Here is a 14,317-nt window from a genome sequence, read left to right on the forward strand (position 1 = left end):
AGATTTCACATAAACAGATGTCAGATTTTATAGGCTACGAATTATTTTAATCTCCAGATAAGCAATACATCATGAAGACAGACCTAGTTTATTTGGGTAGCTGTAAGAGGCTGAGCACATATTCCGTGCCTGTGGCATGGTTAGGACTGAGGTCACCTCTGCATTAATACCATTTGGTATTGTGCGCACACGGGGTGGGGTGGGGTTCAAAACACATAATATTGTAACAAAGTTTCCATGTCTAACCAAACAAGGTTTTAAAGATTTACTTTTATTATTTGGGGGGGGGTGGTCCTCCCAGTGCGGCTGGTCTCGGCTGGCTTGGAGCTTGCTCTATAGACCAGGCAGACCTGGGACAGAGATCCACCTTCTTCTGTTCCTCAAATGCTGGGACTAAAGTACCACTGCACCCTAATATTTTTTTTATTATTTAATTGTACATAGGTGCATGTGTGTGTGTGTGTGTGTGTGTGTGTGTGTGCATATGAGTACGCGTGCTAGGGGAGGCCAGAAGCCAGAGTTACAGATGGTTGTGAGCCACCTGATGTGGGTGCTGGGAACCAAACTCAGATCCTCTGGAAGAGCAGCATGTGCTCTTACTGGCTGAGCCATCTCTCCAGCCACCAAGTAAGGTTTTTAAGTGATTGGTTTCATGATGTGTTTGGGTATCTACCTCTGTCCAGAAGAACAGGCTCCAAAGCAATGCTGAGCCCCTGAACATTTCCAGGAAGCAGGCCAGGGAGGAAGGTAGATTAATTGCTGCTCCGCATGCAATGAGACAGATGGTGGTTCCCCAAAACTCACATGCTGAAGCTCTATCCCTCGAACCTGAAAATGTAGCAGTATTTGGAGACAGGGCTTGAAGGAGGTCACTGAGGCCTTGTGGGATTGTTACAGACTCCTGGGCAACGTGGATAGTGACCTTAAAAGAAGGGGAGACTGGAAGCACCAGACACTCAAGATTTCAGGGATCTTGTGGGAACAATGGAAAATACTGTGTGGTATTTGTCTGAATAGGAATGCCCCCCACAGACTCACGTGCTTGGATGCTTTGCCCATAGGGGGTGGAGCTATTAGGAGGTGTGGCCTTGTTGGAGTAGGTATGGTCTTGTTGGAGGAAGTGTGTCATGGTTAAGGGTGGGCTTTGAGGTCATATATTTTCAAGCTTCACCCGGAGTGGCTCACAGTCTCCTTCTGCTGCCTGCGGATCCAGGTGGAGAGCTCTCAGCAGCACATCTGCCTGCACTCCGCCATGCTTCTTTCTCATCATGGCCGTAATGGACTAAACCGCTGAAACTGTAAGCCAGCCCCAGTTACATGTCGTTCTTTATGCGAGCTGCTGTGGTCGTGGTGTCTCTTCACGACAGTAGAAACCCTAACCAAGGCGTACTGCAAGCTCAGAAAGAAAGCTTAAGAATTGAAGCTGGAGGGGCTGGAGAGATGGCTCAGCAGCTAAGAGCAACGACTGCTCTTCCAGAGGTCCTGAGTTCAAATCCCAGCAACCACATGGTGGCTCACAACCATCTGTAATGGGATCTGATGCCCTCTTCTGGTATGTCTGAAGAGAGCAATTGTGTACTCATATAAATAAAATAAATAAATTAAAAAAAAAAGAAGAAGCTGGAGAGATGGCTCAGCAGTTAAGAGCACCGACTACTCTTCTGAAGGTCCTGAGTTCAAGCAGGTCCCAGCATCCACATGGTGGCTCACAACCATCCATATAGAGATCTGACACCCTCTTCTGGACTATCTGAATATAGCTACAGGGTACTTACATATAATAAATAAATAAATCTTTAGAAAGAAAGAAACAAAGAAACAAAGAAAGAAACAAAGAAAGAAACAAAGAAACAAAGAAACAAAGAAAGAAACAAAGAAAAAAAGAATGAAGCTAACTCTGCTTATCTCTGGATTTCAGATTCCTAACTTCCTGAACTATGGAGAAACAAAGGTACAGTGCTGCTGCCAGGTCTGTGGTCTCTGTTATGCAGACTAATACACCCACGTTGTGGCCATCACCATCCCATTGCCCATGGGAGGTGGGTGGCCAGGCAAGGCCTGCTCTGCAGATTCTCGGGAGGAAACAAAGAAGCTATTTTAACTCGGGGCCTGTCATAAGAACCTGACGTCATCTAAGATAAGAAGCATGCAGAATGGCTTTCGTTGCTCTGCAGTTTCAGAGAGCCATTGGCCTGAGCTGAGCCCTCCCAGGCTGCAACCCTGGGCTGCTTGGTAGTGCTGCTGAGCCTGCCTGCCTGGAGCGTTGTCTGCTTTGGGGCTCTGCCTATGAAAACGAAACAAAACAAAAACCCACTCTAACCTTCAAGAAAATTAGAGGCCACGTGGAGCCAGATAAACAACCCAACCTGTGGGCCAGGAGGCTACATGAACACTGGACAGGTAAAACCATCTTAGGTTATCTCCATCCATTCTGTTGCTGTAATAAAATACTTGGCACTAGATACCTTATAAAGGAAGGAGGTTTGTATAATAGAAGGAACTCGGGGTTCTAGAGACTCAAGAATGTGCTGTTGGCATCTAGGATGGGAGGGTTTCACAGTGAATGGTTCCAGGGTAGTGGGAAATGTACTTAGGAGAATTAGCTGCTCATGTGGGAGAGAGGTATTCAGGGGAAAAGACAGGCTCCCCACTAATTATAATTAGATCTGGGAGGAATTAATCCAATCCCAGAAAACCTTCACTAACTCCCTCTGAGGGCAGTTCCCTGGAACCTAGTTACTTCCGAAGGTTCAACCGCTTCCATATTGCTGTGGAGTTGGAGGAATTTCCAATATAAGAATCTATGGAGGATGTATTCAAACACTAGCAAGCAACCAGCCTCGGGCAAGATGCCAGATGATTACAAGCACATTAGTGATCCCAGGTGAGGCCAGGAAAACTGCTCAGTTGATTCTGAGACCGAACTGCTGAACCACAAAATCAAGAATAAATAAAGCGATTGCTGCTTTAAGCCATTAAGAGTCAGGGAGCGTTGTTACACAGCGGTAGATAAATGACACACCAAGCTGAAACTCTGTATCTGCTCTCAAGGTGATGGTAGTTCAGGGACTCCCGTGGCCACCTGCAAACTCTCCTTGCTGAGCCAGACAAACCTAGAAGTGAAACAGGCCCCGTGCTTTGGCTAATTGAACATCTGTCTCCCCCAGGGCCTGGATGACCTCAGGGTTATAACTCATCCCCTGCGCCTGTTCATCCTGCCTATTGTGCTGAGCTAGGGTCTGGCACACAGCAGGTGCCCAACAGGCATTTACTCAATTAGTGAACCACGAGGGACTTGCTTAGGATGCTTACACCCCCTGCTGAGATGACTGTAGCAGTCTCCTAACTGCTGCTGGCCACACCCAGCCCTGTCCCTGAAAACCCCGCCTGCCATCCTAGGAAGGAAACTTTGTAAAATACAAACCTACCCCAGTGCAGCTCCTAATCCAACGCAAGCTTTCCCTTCCTGTTTCCTCGGAATGATTTATGAACTGCAATCTGTGAGTGTGATTGTGTGTGTGTGGGGGGGGGGGGGGGCAGGGTCTAGACGCAAGGCCTTGCATATACTAACTAAGCAAGTGTTCTATGACAAAGTTGCAGTACCAGTTCTTGAGACAGGGTCTTGCACTGTAGCTGAGGCTAGCCTCTAACTCTCATTTGCCTCCCCCCACCCCTGCAATTCCACCCCAGTGCTTGAATCTCAGGCATGCAGGGTCATATCTCTCAAACTCACAAATTCTCAACCCCCAATTCTAACTTCCTGTCTTGTACCTATCTCCTGGAGCAACCCTGCCCCCGACACACACGCTATTGGAGCCTTATCACCAGGTCGATTCATTTCTTCCGTCTGGCACACTTTCTAGTGTCTCTGAGCTTGTATATGCGCTACCTAGAAAGTCACCAGCAACACCAATGCCCTCATTCCCATGCTTGACTAGACCCCACTCACCTCTCAGGGTGTTCTGTGTCTGGCAATGGTTTTGTTTGCTTTATATTTGGAGGCAGTGTATGTGAGCCTTGGCCCAGGTGTGGACAGCTGAGGATGTGAGTGAGTTAGCTCTCCACCAGGAGGTCTCTGGGATTGAACTAAGGTTGCAATTGCCTTTACCTAATGAGCTTTTCTTCTTCTTCTTCTTCTTCTTCTTCTTCTTCTTCTTCTTCTTCTTCTTCTTCTTCTTCTTCTTCTTCTCCTTCTCCTTCTCCTTCTCCTTCTCCTTCTCCTCCTCCTCCTTGTCTCCTCCTCCTCCTATTCTTCTTCTTTTTCTTCTTGTTCTTCTTGTTCTTCTTCTTCTTGTTCTTCTTGTTCTTCTTCTTCTTGTTCTTCTTCTTGTTCTTCTTCTTCTTGTTCTTGTTCTTCTTCTTCTTCTTCTTCTTCTTCTTCTTCTTCTTCTTCTTCTTCTTCTTCTTCTTCTTCTTCTTCTTCGAGATGGGAGTCTTACTGTGTAGCTCTGGCTGGACTGCAGCTCACTTTATAGACCACGCTGGCCTCAGACTCCTAGAAATCCACTGGCCTCTGCCTCTTGAGTGATCGATGCCACCACACCTGACCCTCCTGAGCCTCTTTGATGGCCCTGTGTTTTTTCTTTGGTTTGTTTGAGACAGGATCTCATGTATCCCAGACTGATCTGGAAGTCACTCCATAGCTGAGGATGACTTTAAACTTCCCACTCCAAGTGCTGGTATTATAGGTATGTACTACCACACCTGATTGCCTTTGTGTGTGTGTGTGTGTGTGAGAGAGAGAGAGAGAGAGAGAGAGAGAGAGAGAGTTTGTATGTACATGTGCTTGACTGTGTTTGAGTGTGTTTATGTGTTTGTGTGCTTGATTGTATATGTGCTTGATCATATGTGTGACTGTGAGTTTGTGTGAGTGTATGATTGTGTGTGTGCTTGTGTGTGCCCTTGTTCCATTTGTCTGGATTGAGAGATGACGGGAAGTATGGATGGACACTGACTTATGGGCAGTGGGTATCAGTTTGATTGAATGGTCCAGGATTTGGAAAGCATAGTGCTGACAGACTGGCCATAAAGAAGATGGGAAGAGGTATTGAGATCGGCTTCCAGCCATGGCACAAAATTCAAAGATATTTGTGTTTCATAGAAAGTCTTAGTGAAAAGGACTCATGCCAGAGGAGGCTTTCAGTAGCCTGACAGACCAGGTGGGCCATCCCACGGTAACAGCCCACCTTTCTGCAGGTCCTCCCTGTGCTATCTCAGTTTACCCATGTACAGTTCAGACACAGTGGCCAGAATGCAGGCTGTGGCTCCAACACAAGGACTTAGCTTCACCAAGACTGTGGATCCCGTGCCAACACACGTCACCTGTTATCAGCAGAAACATTAAAGAGCTACTATATCACCCCAATACACAATGGGCCCCAAGCCACCCAGAGTCAGGTGGGTCCCACTGGACTCTCCCCAGCATGGAGGAACATGCCTTAGCTTCACCAACAAGCACAGGATGTAGGATTTGAGGAAGGCAAGGAGTGGCCCTCAGGCCAGCACTGATTCAAGTCACCATGGTATTGATTTCTGTGGCCATTGAAGTGACTCACTTTAAACTCAATGGCTTGAAAGAACAACAGATTCTCTCACAGCTCCAGGGGACAAAGGTCAGTTTCACCAGGTCTCAGCTGAGGTGTGGGTACTCCCTGCAGAGCACGAGGGGAGAACCCGGACTTCACTCTGCCTCTCTCTTAAAAAGGATACTCATGGGGCTGGAGGTCTGCCTTAGTGGTCGAGCGCTTGGCTGGCATGTGAGGGGCCCTGGGGTTTTATTCTCAGCAGTACCACCATCTCATCAAAATGAACAAACAAATAAACAAAATGTATTTATGATTAAATTCAAGGCCTATCTCTAACAGAGGATAATTGTCTCCTGTCAGGAACCTTAATTGCAGGCTGTAATCCCAGCATCAGGGAGGCTGAGGTGAGATAATCAAGAGTTTGAGGCCTTGGGTAAGAGAGATGGCTCAGTGGGTAAAGGCACTTGCCACCAAGCCTGATGCTGAGTTCAAACCTCAGGCCCCACACGGTGGAGGGAGAGACTACTGTAATTTGTCCTCTGACTTTTGCAAGCATGCTGTGGATGGGATGTTTGCATTTGTTTGCACACACATCAATAAATGAGGGTTTTGGTTTTAGAAAGTCTTAAAGAGTTCTGTAGTGAGATTGCCTCAGGAAAAAATTAATAAACTTCCCTTTTCATTAACTTTTATTGTTGTCCATGGAAGTAAAGTAACCATGGAGGGTTGGCTGCAGGGTCCACTAGAGACTAAAATTGTGGAAACCCCATTTTCTTTGTAAAAGAATGTAGCCTAGTTAACTCCTGTGTACTTTAAATTACCTCCACCTTATGATCCCCAAACACAGTGGAGGTGCTGTGTAAGGTCGTTGTTATACCATATTGTTTAGGAATAATAATGAGAGACATTTTATGTGGTGACAGTCTACAGAGATTAGAAATTCCTCTTTTTGGTGGCCATTAATCAACCTGTACACCCACTTACCAAACTTGCATTTCGCTCCTGTAGCATTGGTCCCTGCTACACTGGAAGTCGTCATCTTCAGGGCAAGAACTGAGTCTGCAACTCACTTTATCTCTTCATTGCCGCATAACCAGAAATCAAAGGAAGAGGTAATGTCCTGGCTGCATGGATTACCAGGGGAAACTGAGCTGCTACACATCAGGGTAGGGGGAACTCGGGGTGTGCCAAGGCTCATCTTAACAGTAGCCCCTGTCCTCTGTATCTGTGGGTTCTGCATCCATAGTTCCAACCAACTGTGGAGACAGATGACATGTAGGCAAGTAGATAGATGGATAGATGATAAATAGATGACTGACTAATAAACAGATGATAGGTATATAGATTGGAAGTCTATATATATAGACTAGACAGATATCAGATCTAGATGATGGATAGATGGATGGATGAATGGATAGATAGATAGATAGATAGATAGATAATAGATAGATGGGTGAATGGACGGATGGACAGGCAGACAGACAGACAGATAAATGACAGGTAGTTGGACATTGCTTTTATACTGGCCAGGTGCTGGCATGTCTCTCATTATTATTCCTAAACAATATGGTGTAACAACGACTTTACACAGCATCTCTACTGTGTTTGGGGATTATAAGGTAGAGGTGACTTAAAGCACACAGGAGTCAACTAGGCTACATTCTTTTACAAAGAAAATGGGGTTTCCACAGTTTTAGTCTCTAGTGGACCCTGCAGCGAACCTTCCATGGTTATTTCCATGGACAACAATGAAAGTAAATGAAAAGCTGTAGCACCCCAAACCACGCAGGAGCGCTAAGGATTCAGAGCCATCGGAGATCATTTAAGTCACTTCTCCATGGAGAGAACCGTAACCAGGGGCTGGGGAAGATGGCTCAGCGGTTGATTACTGACTGCTCTTGCGGAGGATCTGGTTCCCAGCACCCACATGGTGGCTAACAAACATCTGTAACTCCAACCCCAGAGGATCTATAGCCCTCTGCTGGCCTCTGCAGGCCCCAGGAGTGTATATGGTGCACATGTGCTCACAGAGTCCAAATAGCCATCCACAGGAAATAAAAATAAATCTTAAAAACAAAAACAAACCAAAAACCCCATCAAACTATTGGCACCTGAGGGACTGGCAGGGGACAAGGGCAGGGCGGGAGAGATCTGGTCCTTGGGGTCATGAGAGTGAGAGAACTGTCCATGTCTCCTCACTGGCTGCAACTCTCAGGAGAGCAGGCCCTGCACCTTAACTGTGCAGCAGGGAAGAGCTGGCCGTGTGTGTGTGTGTGTGTGTGTGTGTGTGTGTGTGTGTTTTGTGTTGGAGGGTGCCAGTATGCCTTCCCTGAGGTGGGAGAGTGGGAGAGCCTGCAGGCTGACCAGCTCAGATCCCTCTCAGGCCCAGATCCAGGGCTTTGAGTTGACCCACCCCAACATCTACTCCATTGATGACCTGCTGGAGTGCATGAAGGAGACCACCCTGCAGATCCAAAGCTGCAGGACCTCCATGACACAGGGCAACAGCAGGAGATCCAAAAGGAATCCCAGTGATAAAATAGCGGAAGCCAGAGGCCTCTTACCAGACCAAAAAGTCTTGTGATGAATATTTGCAAGCAAGGACGTGTGGACAAAAGGGAATACTGCGGGACACACCCACACAGTACAGCTTCTACAACGAGACTTTTCCCTCTGTTGGGGGGAGGTTGCAAGGGTGGAGGATTGTGGGATTGGGGTGCGGATGTAAAGTTCACAAAGGACCAATAAAAAGTTTTTTATTAAAGTGGGGGTGGGTAAGGAGAAATATCATATGCCAGCTATGAAATATTTTGTATAAAGAAGCATGTATTTATGAAAGGCCAGATCCCACCCAAAAGAATCTGTTTTCCTCTTTGCTTGGGTTGTTGTGGCATTATTATTTTTTTCTTTTTGGTTTTGGTATTTCAATAGCATTAATTTTTTTCCTGCCCCCCTCCCTATTTTATGAACTAAAGTTCCCTTTTAAAGCCACATCTGTGTTGAAGATTCTGCAGAGTGATTGACTCGAACTCTGATTGGACAGATTGGAATGGTGCAAACCAAGAGCCACAATTATACTGTGCTATCTTTAGTCTCCTTAATCGCCATTTATTACTGTTAGGATTTGAATGTAAATGACCTGCACAGGCTTGCATGCTTGAATACTTGGTCCAGAGGGTGGCGCTGTCTCCAGAGACTATGAAACTTTCTGGACTTGGAGTCTAGTTGGCAGCTACAGAAGGCCACAGAATCAGAGCTTGAGAGGTATGAGCTATATACGTTATAAGACCTCCCTCAGCCACGTGAACGCCGCCAAACCTCCCCTACCAGGATAGACTACATGTATGACATTATGAGCCAAGATAAATTCTCTTCTTTTAAGTTATTCTGTCAGGTGCTGTTAAAAGGCTGAGAACAATAACTAATACGGTTGCTGTCCTCTGGACTGGGGATGAAATTCCATTGACAGAATGCTTATCAAGCATACATGAGATGTTAGATTGGATTACTACTACCTTATAAACTGTGTATAGTGGTGCATCCTTAGAAGTGGTGGCAGGAAGATCAGAAAGGTCTGTGTCAGTCTTAGCCACAGGCTCTCAATCTGTGGGTCATGCATGACCCCTTCGGGGGGGCCACATATCAGGTATTTACATAACGATTCATAACAGTAGCAAAATTACAGTTATGAAGTAGCAACAAAATAATGTTATGATTGGGGGTCACCATAGGACCCAGAGGTGCTCACCAGAGGAACCGTAGTAAAGGGTCACAGAACTAGGAAGGTTGAGAGCCACTGTGACTTTAAGACCAAGATGGATACATGAAACCCTAGGGACAGAAGTGGGGAGGGGAGGGGAGGGGGCAAGGAAGAAAGGGGAGAGGGAGAGGGAAGGGCAGAGAAGAGGGTGAACGGGGAGAAAATGGGGAGAAAAGGGGAGGAAAGGGAGAAGGAAGAAGGAGAGGGAGAAAGTAAGAAAGTAGGAAGAGAAAAAAAGAAAATTGTATTCAGTAAAACTTTTGGAAACTCTCACCCCTAAGGTCTAGCTTTCACCAACACAAAAGTTAAGAATGTCATCAGATCACATCAAGTACGAAACTTCTGCAAAGATGTCCCCGCCTTGCTGTATCCCATCCACCTACGCTATCCCTGGCAACATATTTAGTAAATGCATTGATTTATGACTGTCTTTTGGTCTATGACTCTAAAAGCTCATGTAACTGCTTCCACAATAAAGATGTTATTCAGGGCAAATTGAATTCGTATCCCTGAGTGATGGTCACTCAAACTTGGCTCAGAATATGGCCCCTTTTCCCCTTGGAGCAAGAGTGGTCCTTTTGCAGACAATCGTTTTTGCAGAAGACTGTGGTGTGAGGTTAATGTTTGGTTGTACGTAGGATGGCCAGAGTCAGAAGAATAACTCACACATCCCAATAAGGGTTGGCTCGTTCCTGGATATGGGTGCTTTTGTTTGACTGAGAGCTGGGAGACCGAGGATGATGGCTCAATTGTTAAGAGTGCACCGCTCTTCCAAAGGACCGGAGATCAGGTCCTAGAGCCCATGTCTGTTGGCTCCCAACTACCTGTAGTGCCAGCCCTTGGGGGTGGGTGGGGGGATCTAAAGTCTCTGCTCTCTGAGGGGCATTCACATGCACATACTCACACAGAGATAAGTACTTATGTATAATTAAAAATAATACAGATAAAATATTTTTAAAGGCTGTGGGACTTTGTGTTCCGCCTTTTGCAGGGAGTGATAAGGACCTTGTTTGTATGAAGCATAGCTCTGTTTTATTTGGTGGGAGACACTGTCATCACATGGCTGTCCCACATGTGTGGGTCCATGTGTATGGCTATTGGCTCTTCGGGGGATCTGTAGTCATCAGTAAATTCCGGAGCATCTGTGATGCTCTTTCAAACTTTCCTTCCCATCTAGATCTGCAAGGTTCTGTGGGTGGCAATATCTGCTGTGCACACCCAGGCAGGCCTCATGGATCCCCACCAGACTTTCCCCCTCCCTCTCTCTCTCCCTCCCTCCCTCTCTCCCTCCCTCCCTCCCTCCCTCCCTCTCTCCCTCCCTCCCTTCCCCTTCCCTCTTCACACCCCCCTCCCTGTTTGTGCTAGGGACTCTAGAGACTCAACCAGGACTTTTCTCCAGTGCTCTACCACCACAGGGCCTCATCCCCAGCACCACACTTATGGTCCTCACGGCTTCCTTTTTTCTCGCAATTCCAGGAAAGACTGCTGTGTTCAGCGACTTTCTCTAGGTTACCCTGGATTTTCTGTTCTTTTGTGTTCTTGCAGCACTGTGGCCCACTCCCCTCTGTAAGTTCTCTCTGGTGCAATACCCATTCTGGGTCTGGTGTGAATTTAGAAGACACATCCCTTCTCTCCAGTCTTCCGGGTTATACGGACAATTAGAGATTAGCGCGTATAGACCCAGAGGAAGCCCTCTGGGTGATAACGATCATTTGGCAGGATTCATAAATGTCAGAGTGGCTCTTCCCAAGTGGCTCAAATTTAAATGAGACCTTTGCTAATAAGAAGAAGGGTAAGGACAAAGGACTTTCCTACCGCGAGCCTTTTGGGAGAATCACTGAAATGTTGACAATGATTTGAAATGTAAATGACTTTTAATTCCTGTTCTGTCCTTGCCCCAGGGGAATCACCTAAGGCACCCTGGGTGTCCAGCCCAAGGAGCCCTAGGTGTCCAGCCCAAGGAGCCCTGGGTGTCCAGCCCAAGGAGCCCTGGGTGTCCAGCCCAAACCTCCCTAGGAGTTAGGGCTGATGCTAGAAGTGAAAAGCTTCCAAGCTCTCCTCTGCTTCCTGAGCCAACAGAACAAAAGGCCATGCTGGCAGTGGTGGTCACTGCCCGTTTGGGGCCAGCCTGGGCTATACAGCAACATCCTGTCTAAAAAAATACAAGGCTGGGTGCGCCAGCTGTGGCACGGTGCTAAATGTATAGTCATGTTTGGGTTTTTTCTCCCATTTCTAGTGTTTGTGTGTAAATGAACAAAATGAATTATGTCAACTGTTAGAAATCAAAGAGAAAAACCTATCGGCCATAAGGCTGAGATCAGGATTGCCTCCCGTTCAAGGCCAGCTATAGGCTATGGAGAGAAACTGGCTCAAAAACAAACAACTCCCACAAACAAAAAGTCCCCTATCATTGTTTCTGGTTTCCTCACAGGATGAGCCACCAGGAAAGTGGAATCCATCTTTCACTGGTCCTTACAAGAGATCAACCAGCCTGCGGTGGGTGGCGCAGACAAGGGGTTAGCATGAGTTTGAGCAACTATATCTACCTGTTGGCAAAGCCAAATCTATCCCCTAGATGCTTTAATTATCTGGGACAACGTGTCTCTTTTTCCTTGAGTTATAGGGAGTTGGGATTTTACGGTTTACAATAAATCCAAATCTCATCTTCACTCTCAAACCTGGAATCTCAGACCTCAGCCACCGAGCACAACCAAGACCAATCACTTCCTACTGAAAACTTTAATGAAACCAATAAGTTAATAAGTTAACAAAGTGAGGTACTTGCATATCTGAGAACCGGGTTGGTGGGGGAACCTCGATCGTGGAAGGAGGGAGGGCTTCTTCCCGTGTCTCCTTTGGTCACAGGATAATCTTAGTCTCCAGACCCTCTCTGTACAGTTCCATCTCTGAGGGGGTGGAGTGGCTCCCCAGGGGGTAATACAATGCAAGTGAAGTGAGCCAGGATGGGCTCCATCCAGGGCATGATGGTACATGCAGATGAGAGGGCAGAGATCGGGCACCATAGGGCTGACAAGATTCAGCCCAAGCTCTGGCACTGGTACATGCAGGTCCCAGTATGAGATGCAGACAGTTCGGCCTCAGCCCATGTTCCCAAGCACCCCCCAGAGTGTTATCATTGGAACCCCACCTCTTACTCTCTTGCCACCTGCATTAGCTTAGCAGGAACAAAGGGGTAGGGATCTAAAACGGATGGTGGGGCCTGCCGTGTTTGGGCATTTGTGCCAATAAGCAGTGCTGCCAATTGGAGTGAGAAAGTGGGGCAGAGACCGGTGCCGTTGAGAGCCAGGTGCAGTTGCTATAGCTAGCACTGGATGCTTGTGTCCTCGCTGAGACTAGGAAGAGGATGTGTCTGGAGCCTCTCCAGATGTGCAAGGCCCTGAGGCCTAGGCCCGAGTTTTACTATGGGGACACCAAGGTTGCCTTAGGGCAACCAGAGGACTCCTGAACCTTTTTGAGGAGGGGAGCAAGTCAAACTCTGAGGCAGGGCCTGGGGAGACACGTGGATGCTCTAAACCCTCCTCTCCTGCCTAAGAAAGATCAAGTGGCTTTGTGCTCCCGCCTTGAAGTGTGTGTGGGACCATGTGCATCTGTGTGTGCGGCATTCTGCTGGAGAAATGAAAGGGCCATGCTCGTGATTCCTGGTGGTGGGCCACTGTCTGGTAGGTTTGGGGAAAACTCAGGAACTTGTGCTGTCAAAACTGTTTGGAGGGCCAATGGGAATGGATATCCAGCAATAAGAGGGAGCCCCTGAGGTGACACCTACAAGGGGACAGAGAGGCCCAGGTACTGCCCTTGGGAGAGGACAGAGAGGTTTAGGCCCCATGCTGGGTGAGGATGGATGATAAGTCAAAGAATGGAGGTGGAGTATGGCCAAGCAGCCTGAGACCAGCTACTGCTGGGGCCCATCTCCCAGTGAGGGAGGGGCAGAGGAACCCCATGGGGGTCCCTAAAGTTGCATATTTAACATAGTTTGCATATATGATGCCCATCTACCTTATGGCAGAGTCCTGTGCTTTTGGAGCACCTGTGGGGGCACCTTGGGCCCATTCCCCGGTGGGGCGGGGCTTGGCAGGAGGGCTTCCCTGCTCTGCCTAGAAGGGCGGGCCTGGAGACCTCACCTTGCATAGCTAGAAGCTGGGTCAGGGACCAGGGCCCCAGCACTCTGCTCCCATTCCCAGGGCAGAGCCCCTGCCAGGCATGCCTCATTGAGCCTTGATGGAGCGGGCAGGGTCCGGGAGCGCCCAGAGGCCTCCAGTCAGCCATTGCTGTGGCCCACCACGTGGCCTGGCATTTCATGCTCCTGGGGCGCTGGTACCTGGCATCGGGTATGTCGCCCACCCAGACAGCTCAATACTGCGTATGGCCTCTCTCCCTGCCAGGGAGCGAGTTCAAGTAAGAGAGGAGTCCAGAGGCCCCGGGGTGAGTCCGAGGGGCAAACCGAAGGCTACCCGGCCCCTGAGAAGCCCTTCAGTCCATGTTGGTGCTGACTGAGCGAGAGATGCTGAGCGTCTGTGCTGAGACAGAGATGTCCTCGTGGTCTACAGGGCTGTGGTAGTCCGAGGTGATGTCCGGGTCGAAGAGCGGCACTTGCACGGTGCCCAGGCTGGCCGAGGTGCCAGAGCGTAGGCAGCGCGAGTAGAAGCCCAGCAGCAGATCCAGCTTATGCTCGATGGACTGCACCTGGTGGGCGGAGCAGGACTAGGCTGGGAGGTGACTGGGACCCAAGAGCCGGTTGTCCCTAAGGAAGGAAGTCGGCCTGGGAGGGGCGGAATCAAAGATCGGGGCGAGCCTTGGAAACCATACAGATCCTAGGTAGGGGGCGTGGTTAGGACGGGCTTACCCGTGAGATCTCTCAGGAAGGATTGATTGTGAGTGGGCTTTCTTGGAGCCGGGCTTGTTTGTAGGGTGGAGCTTGGCGGAGCAGAACTCAGTACGATTGCCCTACTAGGCCAAGGCTCTGCACTACAGCAGTGCTGAACCTTTGACAGGTATTTTAGCCATCCGGTACAAG

The 14,317-nt window shown here is 48.3% G+C and overlaps 1 protein-coding gene across 1 annotated transcript in view; it reads right to left on the bottom strand.

The window, feature by feature from the left end:
* Positions 1–12,009: 12,009 nt before the first annotated feature.
* The window catches only part of Kcnq4 (potassium voltage-gated channel subfamily Q member 4), a 50,985-nt gene continuing 48,677 nt past the window's right edge, over positions 12,010–14,317 (bottom strand). Inside the window, exon 14 of the mRNA XM_052177231.1 lies at positions 12,010–13,986. Coding sequence (XP_052033191.1) covers positions 13,774–13,986 — 213 coding nt within the window. The 3' untranslated portion in view covers positions 12,010–13,773. The remainder of the gene's footprint in view (positions 13,987–14,317) is intronic.

The sequence above is a fragment of the Apodemus sylvaticus genome, chromosome 3 (genome assembly GCF_947179515.1).
Source record: "Apodemus sylvaticus chromosome 3, mApoSyl1.1, whole genome shotgun sequence".
Taxonomy (NCBI): domain Eukaryota; kingdom Metazoa; phylum Chordata; class Mammalia; order Rodentia; family Muridae; genus Apodemus; species Apodemus sylvaticus.